Raw genomic sequence first — 10,207 nt, forward strand, 5'->3', positions numbered from 1 at the left:
AAGAGGGCCGTGCACCTGATTCTCCTTGTAATGTCTTGCTTGGCAATGCAAATGCTCTGTTAGTGCCAGACAATGTCAGACATGCAACACCTCATTTGCATCTCAACATGCAGAGAAAACTGCTTGGATATCACCTTCCAGTACAATGGAGTGCAGCGTTAGCATTTGTTTAGCGTTAAAATGAAGTGTTTTTATTTATGGAGGGTGTTGTCGTGTTATCTCGTCTATGGTGACGTATTTAGACGAAACTAGAGGAATCATGGGCAAATTAAATACTTATCACGCTGATCTGGGCGAGTAATTTGTTCAAGGTGACTGTTGTAAAACTTTTCTCCCTCCTGAAGCAAACTAAACCCCTGCAGGGGCATTTTTTGTTCCCTCACTCTCAGTAACTAGTGATGCTCGTCAGCTTGACAACAGACAGAGAGGGAGTCGATTCACTGGAGAGACAATAGAAGCTTTTAGTGAGATCTGAGAGCTCGTCCTGTGTCGGGACAGGAACAAGGGGCAACTACACAATCAGGGATATTAACTTTTACAGAGGGGGGAAAAGCACGCGAAGAGGAGGAGACGCATGTACAAAATAAGTGGTAATAAGGTCGAGGAAGTCATTTTCAGTTGTCACTACATAAGCCACAGCAAAGTTTAGTTTTTCTTCTGCAATATCAGCGTTATATTAACTTTAAATAAATACACAAAGGACAACACAACAATGAATCACCACCTACACGACCTCTCTCCTCACAGAGGCAGCGTCACTGCTGCATTTACGTCCAGTGTCCACGCTCCACGAGAGCCTATAAAGCTGGACGGGCAACAAGCATTTACTTCCTGATCGGTTTTTAACGACCAAGACCGGACTTTTAGCTGCGTCAGCATTATTATCTCTTACTTTTAGTAACAGTTCTCAACAGAAAATAAATCCCTGGTATTGCTGTTGACCGTTGCGGTTTCTTAGGGCTGGGTCACAGTTTCAGAGTTCCTTCTGCAGAGAGCTGAAACACCACTCGCCACGGAGTGACACCAAATCAGCTGACAGTCATGACCCAACCATATCCTTTTACTCTGGTACCCCAAGGGAAGTACTGCGACAAACCGAACCGCTCCACTGGATGGAAAGATGGCTTCTGAGCGCTGAGTCGGACGCGTGTGGGTATCAGTGGACCTCCTTGCATTATCTCAAGGAATCTTCTTCTTCTTCTTCACCGTCCTGTTCTTCTGACCAAAGGTGAGTTCGGATCACAGAGGAAATGAGCGGTTGCCTCGATTCACATGGAACCTGGCAACCTCTGTGGACAGTACGGCCTTATGGTGAACTGCATATGGACAAAGGGCCTGCTTGCTTTTCACCCATGCCCTTTGTGAATGAATGGTCCTGTGAAGGGTGTTTTGGTGAAGACAGCAGGACTCCTGATATGGGGCTAAATGCTTTTCATGCTTTTCAGTCAGTCCAGGAAAGGCTTGGACTCCCCCGCTGAGCCGTATCTCTCTCTTGTGCTGATCAAACCACAAACATCCCTTTGAAATCTGACAGTCTTAATGTACAGACCTCATCACAACGACGATCAGAGAGCAGCGAAACATTCCTAAACCACCACTGAGCTACGCTACGTATTCCCTGTAGGTTCAAACTCTGCTTTTGAACATATTCCTTTAGTTCCTGACTCAGTCTGGGAGAATTTGTGGTCGCAACCTCCGAGGGCTCATTCCTCCCTGAAGAAGCTTGGCCCATTGAATGGATGCAGATCGTTCTCTGGGTGGCGTAAGCATGCCTCGCATACCACGGCTGTGACATGTTTGTGTGTGGACGACGGTGGTTTGTCATCAGATTGGTAAAAAGAAGGTGGAGAGAGAGCAATAGATCATTTTAATGAGAGGAAATCATAAATTCCTCTGAAATAAAGTCTTATGGAGACGTGTGGGATGAACGAGGCCCTTGTTAAGAGATAAAAAAAAAGGATCATTTTTTTGCCAGAAATAAAATGTAATGGCTTTATAATAAAGCAGCTATATATATACACGACCCTATCACATGACTGACCGGACTAATGGAAGCTGTCCATCAGCTCTCGTAATTCAACTTCCAAACATTTGACCCCTGACCCCACTTGAGCACAACAGGAACCCGCCGCTCTGGACTCCAAATTGAAAAAGGTGTTATTGGTGCAATGGTGGGACACACTGACCTGGCTAAAAAACCTCGCTGGGATGTTGTTAGTGGCTGACAAGATGATTCACTGTCGCTCTGTCTGTGCCGGTGACAAAGCCAACCCCAGTGCCGTGTGTGTGTGTGTGTGTTACGTAACAAGTTTACTCTTGGAAAGCTGCTTCTGTCACTCAAACATCCGTCAGCGATCATTAGAATTTAAATGCCGTAACGCTCCAGTGGGAAATCAGAGCGTTGAGATGATCTGTGGATTTATTTCAGCTAAAAAGGACAGCGCGGAAAACTTTGATGGACATTGTTATATTAGAAATTAAAGCGGCTTTCAGACATGAAGTGAACTTTGTGTCAAAGACGCCTCGGAGATGCTCCTGCCAGCTCCCTGTTATGATCTCTGCTAAACGTCTTAAGTTTCCACAGTGAGTGACTGTGGATTATATGTGTCGTGTTTGTGTCTAATACCGATACCAGTGTCACATAATCCAGTATCTGCTGAAACCAATATCAGTCCAATACAGTCATTTTACAACGACACATTTGTGCCGAGTCATTTCAAGCAATTTCCAAAAAAAAAAAAGCTAACAAAACAAAGTTTATACAGATTTCTACAGAAGCCCTAAAGGGTCATACACACCATTTCCGAGATATTTAATTCAAGATCTCGAGAAAACGAAACCGTGGTATAGTCAATTTAATGACTACTTACAGCAACAAGTGCTGAAAAGTCAAAGTAAATGTTCTTCAGGACACCTGAAAGAGTGAAGAGAGTCCTGCTGGTGATGGAGTCGAGTGCTGGAGTGACAGTGGGGTGAAGGAGGCCCATCCCCCACGTGCACATTGGTTGAAGCGCGACTGTCACGCCCGTGGGAGGAGACTGTGGTCGATTTTGAGGCGCGGTTGAAATACTCACAGTCGTCCCTGACATCCTTTAATTTCAGCTCAGCAGCCTTGGGGTGAACACTGAGAGAAAGAGGAGGACCATCCCGCTTCTACATCCAGCTCGGGAGAAGGAGATCCAGTTCGGGATTCTTTTTAACCTCTTTTGGCAAAAAAAAAAAAACCCTCACCCATCCCAGATCTGGATTTTTAAATCTTTATAAAAAAAAACCACACAACTCCTCGAGGTTTTCCTTTTTTTTTGTTCTCAACACTCACAGGAGAGGAAGAAACATGGGAGCCCAGTTCGCCAAGAGTGGAGTAGTTGTCGAGGCGGATCCTGCAGCTGCCAAAGCCAACGGCCAGGTGAGTGAAGCTGAGCATCCGCCACATGGCACCGAAAAACGCCCACTGGCAGCGTGGGTGCCGCCGCTCAGTCTGTGCTCAGAACCGGCTCTGAGACTAAAAACTGTACTGTACACACATCAGGACCAGAATCAGACTAAAACCGGATGTTTGAACGCGAGGGGACCTCCAGCAGAGCAGCCGTCGCCTGGCCACGCTCGTCCCCGCTCAGCGCGCACCAGACCTGCCTTTGTTGCTGCGCCCCCCGGGGTTTGCCGCTCCCACTCGCCCCCCGCGTGTTTTAATGCTAAACGTGTCACGTTGAAATAGAAATGAGGATTTTGACCGTGTTTTCTGTCATGAGTTGGCTGTTCTGTGGAAGACGAGGCGCAGCAGCGTCGAACAAAAGATGCCAACGAGGTGCGGAGGATGCAAATGCGCTCCGGTCGAGGCGCAAAGCAGCTACAGGCGCTACTTTCACCCTCAAACCTTACGCACGGCCACGATCGTGGCTTCAAACGGAGCTTTATGTGATTACAGTAATGTGTGAGAGTTAAAGCGAGTCTACAATGAAACCAGTTATTTATAATAGTGTGGTTTGCGTTGGCGGACGCGGATGGTTTGAGAAAACTCTCCTTTTCATCGTCTTTCTGTTCACACAGTGAATATTATCGTCACACTGACCGTGGGTTTGTCTCATGTACAGCCACATACACGGAGCTCACACTCACACACACACGGAGCTGAGAGCACACACCAAGTTTCACGGGGATTCCTTTGTTCCCCAGCTCGCCGGCTGCGTGTACGTTCACACGTAGCACTACTGCCCCCGTGTGTCTAGCCAGGAGAACAACAGGAAACAGCTGTTGACTCCCCCTGTTGCCAGGGCGAGCAGCTTCCCCCCTCAGCATTCTATGGCTTAGCTAATGTACTGTGATTTGTTTGGTGTATAGTAATCAGCCCCGAGTCGTTTGTTTGTTTTGGTTCTTCTTTGGTTCGATGCATAACTAACGACACTCGTCTTCTCTGCAGGAGAACGGTCACGTCAAAACCAACGGCGACGTGTCGGCCAAGCCCGACGGGGAAGTGGCCGCTGCTGATGGAAACGGGACAGCCGAACCGGCCAAGGAGGGAGAGGCCAGCACGGGAGACGCCATCGAGCCCGCGCCTGCAGCCGAAGGCGAGGCCGCCAAAGCAGAGGGGGAGGCCGCCAAAGCGGAGGGCAAGAAGAAGAAGAAGTTCTCGCTGAAGAACTCGTTCAAGTTTAAGGGCATCTCGTTGAAGAAGAGCAAGAAGGGCAGCGAGGAGGCCAAGGAGGAGGCCACGTCCCCGACGACCGAGGACAAGCCCGAGGAGAACGGCCATGCGGCCAAGGAGACCAAAGAGGAGACACCGGCTGCAGAGGAGGCCAAAGAGGGCGAGGCTGCTGCCGCCACTGACGCCGCCGCCGCACCTGCCGCCACACCTGAGGGAGAGACCAAGGCAGCAGAGGAGGCCCCAGCCACAGAGGCCGCTCCCGCCGAGGAGGCCCCCGCCGCTGCCCCCGCCGAGGCCACAACACCTGCAGCTTCTGAGGGCGAGGCCAAGGCAGAGTGAACTGCGCCCCGCCCCCAAACGCCTGAACTGATTTTCCAAGATTAAAGTATATAAATATATATATGAGAGACTCGTGCCACATTCTTAAAGTTATAAACAAAAGCTACAAAAGAAGACAAAGGATATATCACATCTGCTGATTCAAACCACCAGTTCACTGCCTTTATTTGTTCTTCGACAGACGGAATCTCACCGGGCCCTCTCATGATGATAAGTGTCGGCTTGTTTCGCCCCCTCATGGTACACACAGGGACTGGCGTGTGGCGAAGGTTAACGGTTTGGATGTGGAGCGAATCAGGAATACTGACTTATTTTCCCAATTCATGGAGAAGCTTCCTTTTTAACAGTGTGGCAGCCCTATAACATTTTATTTTTCTTTCTCATCTTCTTTTGGGATCTAAAAATTGTCACCGTCGGCGACGTGGGGGTAGAACATCTCCTTCACTCAACATGACTGTTATACGGACATCAAATGATCTCGTTTGATTTTTTAGAATTCTACATTCCTATGTTTTACCCCCAAATTTCAGATATTTTGTCATGTATAGAAAAGCGAAAATCGAGGAGGGGAGGTGGAAGAAGAGCTATGTCTTTGTTTGTGCATTCTGGTTTTTTATTTTTCTGGCTAAAACCACATTCAAGCTTCTTGAATATTGCAGTGTTCACAACAGAGTTTATGATGCAGGAGTCGGGAGTTGTGTACAAAATGTGAACCTTTTATCTGCAAAGTGTCTCTGTAAATATGTTTTGGCCAATATCTTTGGTTCTCTTTTATTTTGCTATTGTTTGAAGACGTTCATGGTTTTATTGTAACTTTTAATAAGGGTAAATAAATGTTTGATCCCCTCTGTCTGTGTTCTGCCTTGTGATTCACACCATAACCGGTACCGAGAGGTCTGCTCCACTATTATGTCACATACAGGTGTTTTAACTGAATTCAATTGTGAACTTCAGAGAATTTTAATAAACATTAAATGAAAAGCTTTGTTTTAGATGGGAACACATGACAAAAATGAACTACTAAGGTTGCAGCAGCCTGAGTCATACTTTCAATTATCACTTGAGCATGACAGCACTCATATGCCACTTTATAAGGCACATGAACATTATTAATTAAAGCATGGTAATGAAAATGCTTAGTCATGTAAATATGGTCCAGTCAGTTCAAACAAAGTTCATCAAAATGGTAAAGAGTTCAAACATTAGAATATTTGAGAAACTGGGATTTTCATGCTCAACCATCTCTAAAATATACTACACAAGTGTCCAGTGAGCAGCAGATGCCTTGTTGATGCCAAAGATCAAAGGAGGCCAGACTTAACTTAACTTACAACTTATTTAAACCAGGTTATACAGAACAAAGACCACCCCTGGTCCCACAACAGGTCAAACCTCGAGCGGATGAGCTAAAGCAGCAAAAAAACAACACATTACTTGGCACTCCAGCCACTTTGTTAGAAGTCGTCTATACCTAATAAAGTGGCCGGTGTATGGCACAGCACGCCAACGTAGTATTTGACGATAAAAACAACGTTTTTCGTGGACACAGCTGGACGTACATGAGCAGAATTTGTGCTAGTGCTAGCGACAGCGTATGACAATAGACTCTCGTATATAATTAAAGTCATTTAAGGCAACATTTTTCACATTAAATGACACACATATTTGACATACCTCATTATCATGCGCAGGTCTGTGGCTCCCTCTGGTGGTCAAAGGTGCTAATGCTTCTGCTTCTCGTCTCTGTTCCTCTTCCCGTAACCGTGTAAACGCCTCACGAGCACGTTGACGAACTAGCTTTAGCTCCGGTTGTGTAAAATACACACGTCTTTCTCGTCTGTCGGCCATGTTTACTGTCAGACACCCTCGACTCGACACTACCCTCTAGTGGATGTGTCACGACACCTCACATGTGTTACGTTAATTACGTCATCCTGACCCATATAGGGCCTATCAGACGAGGTGGCCGAGTGGTTAAGGCGATGGACTGCTAATCCATTGTGCTCTGCACGCGTGGGTTCGAATCCCATCCTCGTCGGTTCTGACTTTATTTATTTTCCGCCGTCTATTTTTCTTTGTCGAGTCTTTGTGTTCGTTGGTGAGTTTTTAATTATTTTATTTTATAGCACATCATTACCAACTGTCGTCAAACTATCTAACGCGCTGCTTTTACGGTAAAACGACTGCGAGACGACGACTCGGGCAGATTTGTAAGAACACTAACATCCGGCTTTCAAAATACACTACATCCCAAAGTTGATAATTAAAAACAAATACATTTGAAAATAAATAAAATAAAAATGCAACTTAGCAGTCCTTTCATTATTTTTCCTATTTAAAAATGTGCTTTCAAACGTGCACTTATAGACACGGCGCTCTCATTGGTTTGTATTTTGAAAACCGGATGTCGATGTCTCTACAAATCAGCTTGAGCGCAGGCGTTTTACCGTAAAGGCCTTTGTAAGGAGGGCGTTACAATTCAGCGTCAGCTGCAGTGGACGCAGGAAAATACGTTTTAGGTTTTAATACTCACGAATGTCCTGAAAAAACAGTCATAGTTTATTTCACTTTATTGAAGAAATGACTGAGCAGAACAATCATAATAATACAGTATCTGATGCACACTCCGGAACAGAAGGTGGCGCTAATGCTGCTATTACGCTGGTGATCAAACTCCTTTAAACTGGAAGAAGAAGAAACCAACAACAGTAACAACAGACGAACAAATTCTTCAGAAAGTTTGTGTTTTTTTTTTATTCAGCTCTATTATGGGATTGGAAGCGTGGTTCATGGACACTTCTGATGAAGACCAGAGGAAAGACCACAAAATGGAGCCAAACCAGCCCGCGTCTCTGGAAGACCTGGGGAAACTGGGAGTGTTTTACAGAAAGGTACTGAGACTGTGACATAACAACTGCGACCGCGATATTTTCACATTCATGACATTATTATTGCGGTCATTTTCAACAACATGCGTCCAAAGTCCATTCATAAACGGAAATGCTCCAACTCTACAGTCATTTGGTTTATATTTGTACTTCAAAAAAGTTTGCAGCGTGTCGCCATGTTACCCCAAAACCCAAGAGACGCAGTGTTACGTTGTGTTAGGACATAATGTCACATGTTTTGGTTGAATTCTGTCCACGTGCTGTATTTGAAGGGGCGTGGTCAGCACGTTTGTGTGCATGTTTTGACCCTTTTAAAATATAGTGATTTCCTTTTGTAAATAATGACAATAAACATTGGTAAAGGTCAGACTCTGTCAGCAGTTTTGTCCAGAACTTTCATGGACAGACTTTCTGAGGTGGAGGTCAGGAGGTCAGTGGCCTGGCTCCGTGACCCTGGCTGGCATCATCGAACGGTGACCTCCAACGTCTGATTGTGAAGCGGCCAGGGATGAGAATCAGCACCTCTAAGTGTGAGGCCATGGTTCTCAGCCAGGACCAACAGATCACAGATGGGTTTGGGTGGGTTTTCATCTCCGGCCCCCCACATCGAGGGGAGCCAGCTGAGGTGATTCGGGTGTCTGGCCAGATCAGGATGCCTCCTCGACGCCTCCCTGTGGAGGCGTTTCAGACTCGAGATAAGGGAGTTTGTTTACTGATGACAGCTGCTCTCTCCTCTCTCCCCTGTTTCGCAGTTGAACGCTGACATCTATGAATCAGACCCAAAGCTGGAGGAGATCCGCAAAGACCAGGGTTACAGCTACATGGACATCATCACTATTCACAAGGACACACTGCCTAACTACGAGGAAAAAGTAACCCGAGTAATTACACAGTAAACTCTACACATAGACTGAGATTAGATCTGATTTTTATTTATTTTTTATTTATTTTTTGCTTAGCTGAAGACATTCTTTACGGAGCACTTGCACACGGATGACGAGATCCGCTACGTCCTGGATGGACGGGGCTACTTTGACGTCAGGGACCACGAGGACAGATGGATCAGAATCGCCACATGCAAAGGAGACTTGATCTCACTACCGGCAGGAATTTACCACCGATTCACCCTGGATGAGACCGTACGTCCGACCCCACTGATGATTGATGTCGACTTCAGCGTCGTGTCCTGAGTTCTTCACCCAAACTGACCCTAAACCCGTTTGTGTCCTCAGAACTACATCAAAGCCATGAGGCTGTTTGTGGGGGAGCCTGTGTGGAAAGCGCACAACCGCCCGGCCGACGACATGGACGCCAGGACAAAGTACATCGCCTCTCAGCACTGAGCTGGACATGAGACACGTTCATGTTTATTATTCTCATTAATGATAAATTTTGGTCTCAAAGCAAATTATTTTCATTTTAATGAAGAAAAAAAAACATAGTATTATTATGCATAGTATTCTGCTGCAAAGGTGATTGTTTTCTGTCGCGGTAAATAAAATCATGGAGGTGATTTTGGGTTACATTTCTACCCCAGCATTTTCCAGAGGGCATTTACCTCTGGTTTCACTACAGCTGCCGTTTGTTATTAGCTCCTGCCAACTGTGAGGGAAATCTTACAGGTTCAAGTCATCCGTCGTCTACAGAATCAGGAGGATGGAGGATTTAAGAACATTAGTTCTGCTCTCACTGTGAACTCTCATTGTGGGTAAGATGTTCAGTTAATATAATAATAAGTGAAAACACTTAAGTGAAAAGTTAAAAACCTTACATCATTTGGTAAAATGTGCTGTTATTTGGTACAAATAAGTAACAATAATAAGTGTAGTTTTAAATGAAATACTAAAACTCTAAGTATCTGTATATATATTGTACAGTAATGCACCAGTTTGAAAACCTTGTTACCCACGTGATGCAGAAAAAGATGCTTGGGGTAGATGAGACCTGGTGTGATTACTTAGTATGTCCAGACGAGGGCGCTCAGGCTCCATTGTTAGCAAAAAATATGTACTTGATTATACAGGTTCTCACTGAAAATAAATAACCTGCTGCTGGTTTCAACCTGTGTTTGTTAATACTTGTGTGAAGTAAACACATGCATGCAAGGTATTCACATCACTCACCTTTTCACAATAAAACAAATCTGCACACAAATACCTAGAGCTGAGACAATTACTCGATTATTAATCCATTACTAAATTAATGCAAGATTTCTGATCATTTCAGCGTCTTATATGTGAATATTCTCTTAGTGTCTTTGCTCCATAAAACAAAGAAATCATCACAACTGATCATTTTGGTTTGGAGAACATCATTATCTCCAGGTTTGACAAACACT

General features: G+C 45.2%; 2 protein-coding genes, 1 long non-coding RNA gene and 1 other non-coding gene across 4 annotated transcripts in view; 3 read left to right on the forward strand and 1 right to left on the reverse strand.

The window, feature by feature from the left end:
- LOC122783241 overlaps positions 1–6,821 on the reverse strand; it is a 55,166-nt gene extending 48,345 nt beyond the window's left edge. The window contains exon 1 of the long non-coding RNA XR_006362012.1: positions 6,656–6,821. This is a non-coding gene — a long non-coding RNA (uncharacterized LOC122783241). The remainder of the gene's footprint in view (positions 1–6,655) is intronic.
- Positions 3,084–5,829, forward strand: marcksl1a (MARCKS-like 1a). The gene is made up of 2 exons (XM_044047942.1): positions 3,084–3,406; positions 4,418–5,829. The coding sequence occupies exons 1-2, from the start codon at positions 3,335–3,337 to the stop codon at positions 4,979–4,981; spliced, it is 636 nt and encodes a 211-aa protein (XP_043903877.1). The 5' UTR covers positions 3,084–3,334; the 3' UTR covers positions 4,982–5,829.
- A 116-nt stretch (positions 6,822–6,937) lies between the features above and the next one.
- On the forward strand, positions 6,938–7,019 carry trnas-gcu. Its single transcript has one exon. It is a non-coding gene; the product is annotated as a tRNA-Ser (tRNA).
- A 648-nt stretch (positions 7,020–7,667) lies between these two features.
- adi1 (acireductone dioxygenase 1) lies at positions 7,668–9,930 on the forward strand. The gene is made up of 4 exons (XM_044046869.1): positions 7,668–7,872; positions 8,622–8,741; positions 8,829–9,008; positions 9,102–9,930. The coding sequence occupies exons 1-4, from the start codon at positions 7,750–7,752 to the stop codon at positions 9,210–9,212; spliced, it is 534 nt and encodes a 177-aa protein (XP_043902804.1). The 5' UTR covers positions 7,668–7,749; the 3' UTR covers positions 9,213–9,930.
- Positions 9,931–10,207: the final 277 nt, after the last annotated feature.

This window comes from Solea senegalensis, linkage group LG16 (assembly GCF_019176455.1).
Source record: "Solea senegalensis isolate Sse05_10M linkage group LG16, IFAPA_SoseM_1, whole genome shotgun sequence".
NCBI classification, from domain to species: Eukaryota; Metazoa; Chordata; class Actinopteri; order Pleuronectiformes; family Soleidae; genus Solea; species Solea senegalensis.

What these genes read in the sequence shown, in the direction of transcription:
- marcksl1a (XM_044047942.1), top strand. Translation starts at nt 3,335, where the DNA reads ATGGGAGCCCAGTTCGCCAAGAGTGGAGTAGTTGTCGAGGCGGATCCT. An exon ending in CTGCCAAAGCCAACGGCCAG is followed by an intron (nt 3,407 to 4,417) that starts GTGAGTGAAGCT and finishes TCTTCTCTGCAG; the next exon opens with GAGAACGGTCACGTCAAAAC.
- adi1 (XM_044046869.1), top strand. Translation starts at nt 7,750, where the DNA reads ATGGGATTGGAAGCGTGGTTCATGGACACTTCTGATGAAGACCAGAGG. An exon ending in TGGGAGTGTTTTACAGAAAG is followed by an intron (nt 7,873 to 8,621) that starts GTACTGAGACTG and finishes CCTGTTTCGCAG; the next exon opens with TTGAACGCTGACATCTATGA. An exon ending in GATTCACCCTGGATGAGACC is followed by an intron (nt 9,009 to 9,101) that starts GTACGTCCGACC and finishes TTGTGTCCTCAG; the next exon opens with AACTACATCAAAGCCATGAG.